This window comes from Prionailurus bengalensis, chromosome E2, assembly GCF_016509475.1.
Source record: "Prionailurus bengalensis isolate Pbe53 chromosome E2, Fcat_Pben_1.1_paternal_pri, whole genome shotgun sequence".
Classification (NCBI taxonomy): domain Eukaryota; kingdom Metazoa; phylum Chordata; class Mammalia; order Carnivora; family Felidae; genus Prionailurus; species Prionailurus bengalensis.
Window position 1 is genome coordinate 18,521,187 of NC_057352.1, and position 14,144 is coordinate 18,535,330.

The following is a 14,144-nucleotide window of genomic DNA, read 5'->3' on the forward strand; positions in this document are numbered from 1 at the left end:
CTTTAAAAAAAAAAAAAAAAAAAGGGGGTAAGATTTCAAAAAACAGCAGTAACAGCTGGGTTTTCAGCTGGAAGGAAGGTATGGCAGCCCTGAGCCCACAGCCCTTCTTGGTGACAAGACAGGAGTTGAGTTCTGACGAGCTGTGCATTCCCCAGTTGGCCATAGACCGTGTGGGTCTCCAGCACCCAGATAAGAGCTGGTTGCCACCGATCACATGCTTGCACCATGGTTTCTGCCCTTTCCTGTAAGCTGGGTGCCCGTATTACAGCAGTCACGTCTGCAGAAGGGCACAGCAAAAGCAGAGACCTGCGTGGCTTTTTGAAATGTGGGAAGGTTGATCGCCGACGTTATGTACACATATAATATGAGGTGACACAGAGAGCCGAGGTGACATGACTTTTTTTAATCAACTATTTTCAGAGAGGCTAAATTTACACGCAATAAAAATGCAGCCATTTTAAGCACACAGTTCGAGAGGTTTTGACAAACGTAGAAATCTCTGTAACCCCCTATCCCAGTCAAATTCTAGAACACTTCCATCACTCTCAAATGTCCCTCTGGCATCTTCCCCATTCATCCTTCCCCCTTCTCCTCCGTGGCTCCTGGCAACCACTGATCTGCTTTCTCTCAGTACAGGGGTTCTGGGACCAATTCTGAACAGGGGTGGGGGGGGATGGCGTCCCCCACACCACCAAGCAATTCTCTAGATACCAGCTGGGTGTCTTGCGATGCAACTTAACTCTCCCTAGAGATAGTGTCACATTCCACAGCTCAAGGGGCTCGGTCCTACAAGACTACCCTACCCCCACGCACTCCGCCGCCATGTCAGACACCAGTTGCTGGTCCAAGCTGTCACCTGTGCTTCTGACACACTGGCTACGGTTCGAGGTAACCATGACCCCCTTTTTGGGTTCAGTGAATTTGCTAGAGCGGTTCACAGAACTCACAGATACATTTTACATACGAGATCGCCCATCAGTTCTAAAAGGCCATGACCCAGGGACAGCCAGATGGAAGAGACACATAGAGCAAAGCATGAGATGGGGGAGGCGTGTGAAGCTTCCATACCCTCTCCTAGTGCTCCGCTCTCCCCAAATCTCCACGTGTTCACCAAGTGGAAGCATTCTGAGCCCCGCTCGTTTGAGTTCATATGGAGGCTTCATTACACGGGCGCGATTGATTCATTGATTACGTAGGCCATTGGGACTGATTCAACCTCCAGCGCCTCCCCCTGTCTCCAGAAGTCAGAAGGTCAGGACTGAAAATACCAACCCTCTAATCCCTCAGTTGGTTCCTCTGGCACCTCGCCCCCACTTTTAGGTGGGGGTCCACGAGTCACTGCCGCATAACAAAAGACGGCTTCGTTGCTCTCATCGCTTAGGAAATCCCAAAGCTTTTAGGAGCTCTGTGGCAGGAATGGGCCACCGCTGGACAACTATAATCCTTGGCTGAAGACCAAATACATTTTTTATGATAAATCACAGTGTCAGAGTCAGAGGCTGTATGGTCACCTTTGCCAGCAGTGTGTTACTTTTATTGCCTAGGGGTATGCCGTTGCATGGCTACATCACAGTTTTCACATCCATTCTCTTTTTAAAACAATTTTTTTTTAATGTTTATTTTTGAGAGAGAGACAGAGCACGAGCAGGGGAGGGGCAGAGAGAGACGGAGGCACAGAATCGGAAGCAGGCTCCAGGCTCTGAGCTGTCGGCACAGACCCCAACGCGGGGCTTGAACCCGTGAACCACCAGATCATGACCTGAGCCGAAGTCAGATGCTTAACCGACTGAGCCACCCAGATGGCCCCACATCCTTTTGCTTTCGATGGTCACCTGCACCATTTCCCGAATGGGGCTATTATGATCAAAGCTGCCGTGAATATCTCTGTGCAGTCTGCGTTCACGGGGTTGCTCTCATCCTCCTGAGTGACACCCAGGAAGACATCGCCGGGTTGTGAGGTCAGAAGTGATGCCTCCAAAGCCCTTGTGCGTCTCTCTGGTCCCGGAGCCTGGCCGGATGCCTCACCAGGCTGGCTGGGGTCCTGTTGGCGTGCAACGACAGCAGCTGCCACTACCCCCACCCGGGGCCCAAGCTTGCTGGCCTGTTTGTTCAGTTCACTCTGCAGTGAACTTTCCTGTTTACATCTTTCCCAGCTGACCTTTTGATTCACAGCATATAATTTGATTGTTTTCCGAAGGATAAACAAACAATGAGTTATTTTGAAGGCGGTTTCTAGGGTGTTGGGAAGGGGAGGTTTGTGCTCTAAGCACCAAGAACCACTAGGAAACAATGACCAGAAAGGGGACGGGGGTGCAGGGACACGGTAAGCAGCAAGCCCCTAATTGTGGGCATAAATTGTTAAGTGGTGAATTAGACATCCAGGAAATCATCTCCTCATCTTCATGTAGCCATTACCTGTGGTACAGTGACTCCACAGGCAGGAAGACTGGGTAGCTCTCCTGTTTCTAAGAACACCGACTGGGGCCAAGTGTCCTTCCACAGGACATCACTCACGATCCCCGTCCCCATTCATTCAACACTCTCTTGTTTCCATGGCAATCTATGTCCCATAATAAGCACGGGAATTTTTTTTCTTGGTTATTTTATTTATTTACTTTTATATAATTTATTGTCAAGTTAGCGAATATAGAGTGTACAACAGTGTGCTCTTGGCTTCGGGAGTAGATTCCCGTGATTCATCGCTTACATACAACACCCAGTGCTCATCCCAAGACGTGCCCTCCTCAATGCCCATCACCCATTTTCCCCTCTGCCCCGCACTCCCCCCCCATCAACCTTCAGTTTGTTCTCTGTATTTAAGAGTCTCTTATGGTTTGCCTTCCTCTCTGTTTGAAACTATTTTTTCCCCTTCCCTTCCCCCATGGTCTTCTGTTAAGTTTCTCAAATTCCACATATGAGTGAAAACATAGGCTATCTTTTTCTCTGACTGACTTATGTCACTTAGCATAATACCCCCCCAGTTCCATCCATGTTGTTGCAAATGGCAGAATTACATTCTTTCTCATTGGCAAGTAGTATTCCATTGTATATATAAACCACATCTTCTTTATCCATTCATCAGATGATGGACATTTGGGCTCTTTCCATAATTTGGCTGTTGTTGAAAGTGCTGCTATAAACATTGGAGTACACGTGCCCCTATGAGTCAGCACTCCTGTATCCTTTGGATAAATTCCTAGTAGTGCTATTGCTGGGTCATAGGGTAGTTCTATTTTTAATTTTTTGAGGAACCTCCACACTGTTTTCCAGAGCAGCTGCACCAGTTTGCGTTCCCACCAACAGTGCAAAAGTGTTCCCCTTTCTCCATATCCTTGCCAACATCTGTTGTTTCCTGAGTTGTTAATTTTAGCCATTCTGACAAGGGAGAGGTGGTAACTCATTTTGGTTTTGATTTGTATTTCCCTGATGATGAGTGATGTTGAACATCTTTTCATGTGTCTGTTAGCTATCTGGATGTCTTCTTTGGAAAAGTGTCTGTTCATGTCTTTTGGCCATTTCTTCACTGGATTATTTGTTTTTTGGGTGTTGAGTTTGATAAGTTCTTTATAGATTTTGGCTACTAGCCTTTTATTTATTTAATATGTCATTTGCAAATATCTTCTCCCATTCCATCAGTTGCCTTTTAGTTTTGTTGATTGTTTCCTTTGCTGTGCAGAAGGTTTTGATCTTGATGAGGTCCCAATAGTTCATTTTTGCTTTTGTTTCCCTTGCCTCTGGAGACCTGTCTAGTAAGAAGTTGCTGTACCCGAGGTCAAAGAGGTTTTTGCCTGCTTTCTCCTCTAGGGTTTTCACGGTTTTCTGTCTCATATTTAGGAATTACATCCAAGCATGGGAATTTTTATCAATAAAAGGAGAGGAGCTTACAGCCCAGACCATCAGTCAGATGCTCCTCAACCTCAAAAAGGGTCCCATCCAGTAGGTGTGTTTTTCATTTTGTAATATGTCCATACAGCCCCAGCCTGTTAGCTGTTTAGAGCCTTCGAATGAGGGGAGTCCTGACATCTTGGTGCCAGAGCTACTGACTGGAGAAATCTCCTTTGAGCCCAGCTAGAATAGGTAAGATAAACACTAGGATTTTATAGCTCCTTCAAAGCAAATAGAATTTAGAGATTCCAGCATCATAAAATAATTTAGAGGAAGAGAAGATGTCACCAAGTGGTGACAGGATATAGGATATAGGATGCTTAGACAGAGGCTTATCCGTTACAGTTAAGATGCATTTGGCTGCACGTTAGCGGCTATCTGGCTAATGGTGAGTCAGCTATAGGAATGTTTATTAACAGTGAGTGTGGAGGTGGGGGTCCCAATTCAGCAAGGCCTTTTTGTCCTTCTCCTCCACCACCTTTAGCTTGTTCGCATCCTTCCTCAAGTTTGTGGCACGATGGCCCCCAAATGGCTGCTGCAATTCCAAGTGTCACATCCTCACATCAAAGTTTCCAAACCAGGAAGCCAGAGGGTAGCTCTTCACACATCTCTCTCTTTCAATATGGCTTCCCGGAGACCCCCCCCAGCAGACCTCTTACTGGCTAGAATTGGGTCATTGTGTGTTCTTCCTGAGAGCTAGAATTTTTCTGGCTAGAATTGGGTCATTGTGTGTTCTGCCTGAGAGCAGTCACCAAGAAATGGGAACAAGAATGGTGTGGTCAGGGGCGCCTGGGTGGCGCAGTCGGTTAAGCGTCCGACTTCAGCCAGGTCACGATCTCGCGGTCTGTGAGTTCGAGCCCCGCGTCAGGCTCTGGGCTGATGGCTCAGAGCCTGGAGCCTGTTTCCGATTCTGTGTCTCCTTCTCTCTCTGCCCCTCCCCCGTTCATGTTCTGTCTCTCTCTGTCCCAAAAATAAATAAACGTTGAAAAAAAAATTAAAAAAAAAAAAAAAAAAAAGAATGGTGTGGTCAGTGCCATTTACAAATTGACCCTGGGGCTGGGGGATCTGCAACAGGAGATTCTTGATTTGGTTGTCCAAATTCAGTGAAATGAGTCTAAATTCAGTTAAAATCACCTCCCTTCCAAAAATACCCCATTCCGTCTTCTGCAATATTTACTCTTCCCTCGCTCCACGCTTCCATGGGGGGTGAACTCTGGTTCACCCACTACCCCACTACCCACTACCCACTACCCATCCCACTACCACCAGGTTTCTCAGACTTCATTTCTTCTATCCCATTCTTTTTCTGGAGTGTGATCTCAGTTTCCTCTTCCGAGATCACAGGCTGCCATCTTGGTGCCTTGATCTCCCTCCATCTGGATGGTTTTTCAGAACTGACTTTAAATTTTTTTTTCAACGTTTTTTATTTATTTTTGGGACAGAGAGAGACAGAGCATGAACGGGGGAGGGGCAGAGAGAGAGGGAGACACAGAATCGGAAACAGGCTCCGAGCCATCAGCCCAGAGCCCGACGCGGGGCTCGAACTCCCGGACCGTGAGATCGTGACCTGGCTGAAGTCGGATGCTTAACCGACTGCGCCACCCAGGCGCCCCTCAGAACTGACTTTAAAGGGAAGTCAGAAGACTTTGCAGAGTTTTAGGGGCCACAGATGCCTGTAATAACTTGTTGGGTTTTTTTTTTGTTTTGTTTTTGTTTTTTTTTTTTTTTTTACCAGAGAGGTCATATCAGAGAGAGGAAGGTAAAGAGTTGAGCGCTTTCTCACACTATTTCACTTTACTTGTTTCCTCCATTGCAAACTCTGTGTCCCACTTCTAATTCTCCTCTCCCAGAATTTACAGCCTGGCTTCTTTCACATTCTTTCTTTTATTGCCACTCTGCTTCCTGCTTTTGGATGATTGTTGCAACTACTTTTGCAGAATCCCAGGATTCCTGCTCACCCCATCTATTCCTCCCTCCCAACCCGGACCTGGCCTACTTTTTGCACCTCCTCCCAGCATCCACATGAAGCAGATTTACCTCTCCTGCTTTGTATTACAGCTTCCCTTGCCCTGCTGGGCGCATTCACAGGCTGAGAGGTCACTTGCTAAAATACCCAAAGACTCTGGTCTCCGGTGATGTATTTAACTCAGGAAAAGTCATCAAGTCAGCCTGCCTTCCCATATACCCAGCTTCCTCTCTGCTTCCTGCTTGCCCCTCTGCCCTCCTCTGATGGGGAATTGGTTTATAAATAGTTTGACTTGTTGTGGCACAAGCCTGTAGCAGGTGAACTACTCACTGCTTTGTATTGAACTGTCCTGCCTGTATTGAACTGTCCCTGCCAGTTTCTTAATGATTTTGTGAGTAGGTTTCTGGCCACACTTGGAGATTTAAAACTTCTGGCCTCCTCTCTCTGTCCTATAAGCTAAGCCTTAACCTATGGCCCTGGGAACCTGTGGCAGGGATGAGGCAAGTCTACCCTTCCTCCTACCCTTCTGGGTTGTGCTGCCCTAGGGCTTGCTGAAGGGGGAACCCTTCCTTCTAAAAGGGAAATTCTCCTCCTCCATCATGGCCATCAATGAGTTCCTTTTGTAAACCTTTAAAAACCTGTTTGTTTTTTAAGTTTATTTATTTATTTTGAGAGAGAGAGAGCACAAGCAAGGGAGGGGCAGAGAGAGAGAGAGGGAGGGAGAAAGAGAGAGTCCCAAACAGGCTTTGCACTGTCAGCACAGAGCCCAATGTAGGGCTCGAAATCATAAGCTGTAAGATCGTGACCTGAGCTGAAATCAAGAGTCAGACACTTAACTGACTGAGCTACCAGAAGCCCCTAAAAATTTGTTTTGTTAACTAGCCAAGTTATATTGTTGAGAAACCTTGTTCTCTAAAATCACAGACTGTCAGAAACTTGGCTGTTTGAAATCCTTTCAGTAAGAATGGAGTATCCCTCTGCTGCTAGGAGGATCTGAGCAGCAAAAGCTTTTCAACCCCCAGAGCTTCAGACAACGAGTTTTCAGACAAAAATCCTACCTTTATCATTTATTCGTATTTTCCAAAGGAACAGGACCCTGAGTCCGCTTCTCAGCCCAGGCCTGAAATTGACCTCTTTGCATACAGCCCTGCTTAGCTCAGAGCCTGGCAAGCACTGCTTCACTGAAACTTCACCTAAACAGTCCCCTTACCCCAAATTCTACACTAGCCCTGTCTCTTCTCTTGTGAGACGCCCATGCTTCCTCTGGAATGGGGTCTCCTTTGCTCCAGAAGGATAATAAACTTCACCTCACGGGGCTACGGTTGAGTGAGACAGGCTTTATCACTCTGTGGGATGGGTTCTCTAGCTCATGGATTCTCAGCAGGGCCAACATTGCCCCCCAGAGAGGCGAAAATTAGTTCCAAGGAAGCAATGGTTTGTGGCTTTCAAAGGGCCATGCACACACAGGAGTAGGTATAGAGTGTGTCTGTTGTATTAAAGTTTCACAGGCAGGGAAGAGTAAGGTGCTGAATAGGAAAAAATATCCAAAAAGGCTCCTTGAGAGGACAGAGATACAAAGAAATTTGAGAAACAGTGCTGTAGCTAAATATTGAGTAGCTTTTGGTGTCCATTGTGAGTCAGGTGCCCAATTACTGGCTCTCTTTTGCAGCTAGAACTGTGTTCTTCTGACCGCTGTCTTGGGAGATCCAAGCTGGCTTGACCTCTTCTGGCATCCCCAGAATTTCCACCTCCCCCTTGGGGGCCCCCCACATGCTTGCTCTGCCAACCGGTGAGAGGGTACGATGCTTGTCACTCACACACGTGCTCCCACGCCCTCTGTCTGCCAGTCTCGTTTCTCTGCTTTAGTCCCAGGATACACCTTCCATTCTTCTCTGAACAGCCCTTTCCCTTGGCTTCTGCAAAATCTGGAAAATACTACCGCAGTCCCCTTACCACCACCCAGACAATGGCCCCAGCGTCTGATGACTTTTCACCCTCCCCACCCCTAGCCTTTTGCTTATACAGACTGGGGAGGGGGTAGTGCTGGGTGATGGTTGGAAGCAGCAAAGCCCTCTAAGCTGCCTCTTATTCTTCATGATAAACCCTGAGAAAAGGGTCAGGCTCCTATTGTTCATGGCTCTCTCTAGAATGTGGAGTTTCCAACTCCTTTTTGTCCCCAGTTGGGTCCTTGTTACCAGTTTTGGAGTCGCAGGACTCCCTGTCACCCTTGTTCCCTTTCTGAACCACGTAGACTCATATTTATATTAACTTCTTAGCTTCCACCAGGGACTGAGTTCCTTGGGACAGAAGATGAGTCACAGGTCAGAGAGACAGCTCAGGCCTTCATCTCTGCACCGAGATGATGGCTCTCTCCTTCCACCTGAAACCCAATCCCTCATCCACAGCCAGCCCTCATTCTCCAGCGACCTTAACCCCAGCAAGAAATAGACGCTAATATTAAAAGTCCTTGCCGTTCTCAGCCCAGCCACCTGCACACTGTGGGTGCACAACAAATGTTTTTGAACTAAGGCCAAGTGAGTGCCAACACGTGCCCACGTGTCTCTGGTTGCCTTGCTGGGCGAGGAGGCTCTAACCGACTGTTTCTCATGCACCACTCCTCAGGGAGAAAGGCAAACTTACTAAATGGTCACATCTCGCTAAAAATAGCTGAGAGTATGCATCTATCTTTGAAGTCAACTGTGCTGACTAATTTATTTTTTCAAGTGGGTTTCTAATAAAGAATAGGGGAAGAGGACTTAGCAACGCAGAGAGCTGAGCTGCTTTGCATGTAGTTCCAGTTTTCCTCGTGGCCTGTTTACATTTGTCCCGGCCACACTGGCTCACTGGCTCTGGAAGCCAGACTAGGCATCATCCATATGGCATCATACGGATGATACGCAGCTGGAGTCAGGAGAGCAGAGTGGGTGAGGGGCACGGGACTCCGAGTCGGCTAATTCCAGCCTCCAGTCCTGCTTCAGTCACTTACTGGCTGTAGGATCTCAGGTAGAAGGCTTCACCTGCCTGGGCCCATTCCCTCGTGTGTAAAGTGAGTTATTCTCACTTGCTCATTTAATAACAGTACCTGCCACAGAGTTATCGAAGAAGATAATGGGTCAGGCCAAGTCCTTCCCCTAAGTGAGCTGGTATTTTTATGCCTCCAACCCGGATCCTCTCCCGACATCTAGGCATCCTATGGTTTAGCCCTTTCCCTCCGGAGTCTGGGTGTTTTATCCTTCCATCCGTCAATCCCACCTGATGCAGATACATCATAAGCAAAAAAAAAAAAAAAAAAAAAAAGGAAAGACCGTTCTCTTTTGCTTGCTACCAATTTTATTGGTAATTTTTCTACTGTAATTTTTCATAAATGTCCCTAAAAGTCTGAATTTACTGAACAATGGGAACCTTCTGTGAGAGCAGGATGCTCCCTGAAGCCTGGCCTGTGTCCCCACTCTCACCCTGCTGGGAAGGAACAGCTCTGAAGGGTGGCTTCTTCCACCGCCTGGCACATCTCTCAGGCCTTCGTCACTGCGGTCGATTCCTCCTCCGTCACCTTAAGGAAAGCCCAGGAGCTGGCCGTGGGGGCTCCCGCTTCTCTGGTGCCCGCCCTCCTCCTGTTTCCCAGGGCTGAATCCCTGGGGGGCAGGGGATGGGAAGCGAGGGCAGTTGGGTGAGACCGAGAGCCGGGCTTGGGTGAGCACAGCCTGGTGCTCAGTCACGTCAGTCCCCAGCCCCCTGCTCCCCGGTCCTGCCCGACTTGAGCTACGAGAGCCCCCGCCAGGCCCCTCGGCAGCCCGGCCTGCTCCACAGCCCTCCAGGAGTCTCCCTCCTGTTCTCTACGTTGGACAGCTCCCCCGGCTGCCCCCCTCCTCATTCTTGTCCTTCAGTTGCATGCTGTCCTCCTGCCTCCAAGGGCCCCAGGCCCCCGTCAGCCTCCTCAGCAGCCCCTGAAAGTCAGCCTGAAACCCAGAGGATGAAAAGTAGTAGACAAGCGGGTCGACGCAGGAGTTCAAGGTGCTGAGGAGCAGCACGTAACTTCTCCACGCCGGGCTTTCACCCTGGATGTAGCCCACGACGTGGGACACGTTGTAGGGCCCAAAACAGACGAGGAAGTTGAGCAGCGTGGCCACCACGAGCCCAACCACCCTCCTCCGCCGCCGGTGGTTGGTGCCTCTGCTGAGCACCCACACCAGGTGGCTGTAGCAGTAGATGGTGATGAGCAGGGGCACCCCAAAAAGGACCACAGCCATCTCCAGCCTGACGGGCAGGAGAATCGCCAGCTGGTCCTTCTGGAACTCCAGGTAGCAGGTGCCGTTGGTGGCCTCCCCGGAGAATTCCATCACGTAGACCACGCTGCAGTGAGCGGCAGCCAGGAGCCAGCAGGCCCCGCTGACCAGGCCGGCCTGTCCCGGCCTCGGCCGGGCCTTGTACCACAGCGGGTAGGCCACGCTGAGGAAGCGTTCGACGCTCACAGCTGCCAGGAAGAGGGAGGTGAGGTAGAGGGTGGTGAAGAAGAGGGATCCGGAGAGGGGGCAGAAGATGAAGGGCAGGGGCCAGCGCATGCCGTTGGCCGCCTCCACCATGCGGAAGGGCAGGAAGAGCAGCAGGAGCAGGTCTGAGAGCGTCAGGTTGAGCAAGAGCACGTCCACAGCCACCGGGCGGCGCCGCAGCTTGCCCACGAAGATCACCAGGGCCGCCAGGTTGAGGGGGAGCCCCACGAGGAAGGTGAAGAGGTACACGGAGAAGTAGAGCCAGTGACTGCCGGGGGAGAAGGACCGGTCCGGGCTGGTGTCCATGGTGATGGCCACTGGAGAAAGAGGCGGACGGAGGTGGCAGTCTGGGTGGGGACCTTGGTGCCCCACGCCGACAGCATCTCGACCGTTGGCAGGGAACACTGTCACCGCCCCGACTCCCTCATTGCCCCCCTGATGCTTTCCCCAGCAGCGTCAGCCTGCCTGTCTTCCTGGTCATACCCTGTCGCCTGTCCCTTCCCTGAGAAAAGCAAGCGCCGAGGCTCCCCCTCCAGACCCCCCAGAGCCCCGTGCTCACCTGCTTATTTGAGAACCCAACTGCTTTTCCCCCAGCACCTCGCCGGCTCCTCTAGAGAAGTATAGTTAGCTATTTATCTGGCAGAACTGATAAAGACGGATGACCTCATTCACCGTTGGGCAATCGCACAAAAGATGCCTTTTGCTCCATCACCAGCGCCCCGCGAGTATGCAAAATGAGGAGCAAATTCCACCGCGGCGTGCTCTCTCTCCGGCTGCCTCGGAGGGGATGCTCTCCCCAGCCCCGAGCCGACCTCATCTTCCCCTCCCTGATCCTCCGCTTGAATTGCATCTGCTTCTCTGGAATGGCGGTCGTCCAACTTGCCTTGTAAGGGCAGGAAGCACGACGCAGTGATGGAGGGCCCGTGCTCCGGAGCCAGAGCCCGGGTGCGATGCCGGCTCCGTCACTAACTCTGGGATTTGGGGCAAGGGACCCAAACTCTCGATCTCTGCTTTCTCGTCTGCAAAGCAGGGATAATCACAGTACCAGTTTCGTAGGGTTTTGTTAGATTAAGGCATTGCTACTGCCTGTCGAGTGCTGAGAAGGGAAGCGGGCATGTTATGGTAAGTACTAACAGATGTTAGCCGCCAACATCGCAGTCATGGGTGTGGGCTTGTCTCTGGGGTGATGGGAATAACAACAGCACTAATGATGATAATGATGATCGAGGGGGCACGTAATCCGTGGCAGGCACTCTGCTTCTGAGGGCATCGCCAACCTGCCCTTCGCCTCACCGTGGGGAGGTGACTCACTGCTGCAGCCTGTTAAGCATCACCAGCAGGGTTCAAACTGAAGCTCTGTCCAGCTTCAGAGACTTCTTCTTTATGTATTCATTCAAATATTTATGGAACATAATGAGATACCGTTCTGTACCCGCTGGGATGGCCATAAGCAAAAAATTAGATGATACCAAGGGGTGGGGAGGATGTGGAGGAATGAGGGTCCTCATACTTTGCTGGTAAAAATGTAAAATTGTAGGGTGCCTTTGGGAAGCAGTTTCTTGAAACAGTTCATGTAAATCTACCAAGTGACCCAGCTCCACTAATAGGTATCTACTTAAGCAATGTTCATAATGGCCCCAAAGTAGAAACATCCCCTGGGGGCCCATCAGCTGGCGAACGGATCCACCACGTGGCATATGCACGCGATGGAATACTCTTTGGCGATAGGAAGGAATGAGACGCCCAGAATGTGGGTGAAGCTCAAAAACACGATGCCACGTGAAACAAGCCGGACATAAAAGACCATATATCGTATGTTTCCGTTTATATGAATTGTCCAAGATAGGCGACTTTATGGAGACAGAAAGTAGAAAGTCGATTGCCGGTTGCCTGGGGACGTAGGGGGAAATGGAATCAGCTGTAAACGAGCAGGAGGGCTCTTACTGGGGTGACGACCGTGTTCTAACCTGGATTATAGTGGTAGTTGCAAGCCTTAGTGTACTAAAAACCCTTGACGTGTACACTTGAAATGGGTGAATTTTATGATACGTAAATTTTATCTCAAGTAAGTTGTTAAAAATGGGGAGCAGGGGCGCCTGGGTGGCGCAGTCGGTTACGCGTCCGACTTCAGCCAGGTCACGATCTCGCGGTCCGGGAGTTCGAGCCCCGCATCGGGCTCTGGGGGCTGATGGCTCGGAGCCTGGAGCCTGTTTCCGATTCTGTGTCTCCCTCTCTCTCTGCCCCTCCCCCGTTCATGCTCTGTCTCTCTCTGTCCCAAAAATAAATAAACGTTGAAAAAAAAAAATGGTGAGCAAAACAAAGATGTTGCTGCCGTGGGTCTGGTGGTGGTGAGGTCTAAGGGGATTGAGTGGTGGGAGGGTAGGACAGACTAACAGAGGCAGAGAACCACTGGGGAGGCCCTTCGGGCAAGCAGAAAGGCGGGTGCGCAGGCTAATCTGCTGGGGGGGGCCTCTAGAAGGCTTAGGGCTGACGGGGTGGGGGTCACCAGGGTGCTGGGGGGCGGATCACGTGGGGCGTCGTGGACCCTCGGGAGGAACTAAATTCCACCGCCAAATGGAGGAGGTGCAATTCTCCGGAACAAGTGGCCCAGCACCAGCTGGAGCTCCAGAGCGGTGGGAGAGAGCGTCCCTGGCTTTATGGGAAGGGGCAGTGAGGCCGCTTGTGCTCAGGAGTTCGGGCTTTTACTGAAATTCTCTGCTGTCACCGCTGTGCAGGCAATAAACTTGTTTCTTGCTTCTGCGGAGCCGCGGGCAAGTTATGTAACTTCTCTGGTCTGTTTTCATGTGAAACAGATAATGAAATTTTCTTTGGAAGGCTCTTGCGAGCATTCATTCGTTCGGCAAACACTTCCTGAGAACCTGCTACTACGTGCCAAGCTCCCTTCTAAGGTGCTGGGGGCAGATGAGCAAATGAAATCCCTTGCCCTTGTAGTCACTGACGCATAAAAAGAGGTAGCTTATATAAACCAGCGCGTGCACGCCAGGCATGTAGCTACCCGTTCTGTGGCATAGGCTATGCTCGCGGCGTGATCGCCTTTAGAGGAACAAGTCTGCTTCCCGCATCTTGCCTCATCAGAGCAGGTGCCCAGATGTTTGTCTCCTCCATGACCACTCTCCTCTCCCTGCTCTCACGGGTTCAGGGTGCCACTGTTTGCCTTTGCAAAGTGGACCACAAGGACGGGCGTTCACACCGATACCTCAAGTTCTTTCATATGTCCCCTGACCCTCGGGGGTCCTGCCTTGAAGGATCGCATCACGCGTCCACCCCTTCCTTGCTGTAGAGCCTCAGGAAAATTCCTTAATCCTGCAAAATGAAGATGATAATAATACTTGGCTCCGGGACCATAGCTAACTTAAGGGGCGCCTTTGTACAGATTAGGAAAAGGCACCCCACTCCAGGCGGTAGCGCCCTCCACCGAGGCGCCCTGCTTGAGGAGTGGGTGATATCTTTGTTCAAATTAGAATAACGTGCTCCTTCCTCTGGATGGAAGTAGTCCCATGCCGGGCACATGGATCAGTGAGCACAGCACAGGCTAGACTTTAGTCGATGTTTGTCCGTCTGCCTGGCACTCTCGTGCAGTGAACAACCTGCCCATCTGTACGGCAGCTGCGTAGCCAAATCAAAGGATTGTGTGAGTATGAAATGGGACAACACTTGTAAAGCACTCGCCGTGGTGACTGTCCCATATCAGAGACTCTATTTGTTAGGGACTCTTCGTGGTGTGTATTTTCTCTAGTATTTTCTCTCCCTACGGAGGAGGCGTCTTTTCCTACCAACTTCCTGTT

The 14,144-nt window shown here is 50.4% G+C and overlaps 1 protein-coding gene across 1 annotated transcript; it reads right to left on the reverse strand.

The window, feature by feature from the left end:
- Positions 1 to 9,207: 9,207 nt before the first annotated feature.
- FFAR3 (free fatty acid receptor 3) lies at positions 9,208 to 12,005 on the reverse strand. The gene is given in 2 exon segments (XM_043600719.1): positions 9,208 to 9,712; positions 9,715 to 12,005. Coding segments are annotated over 2 exon segments (1,032 nt in total). The 5' UTR covers positions 10,645 to 12,005; the 3' UTR covers positions 9,208 to 9,610.
- Positions 12,006 to 14,144: the final 2,139 nt, after the last annotated feature.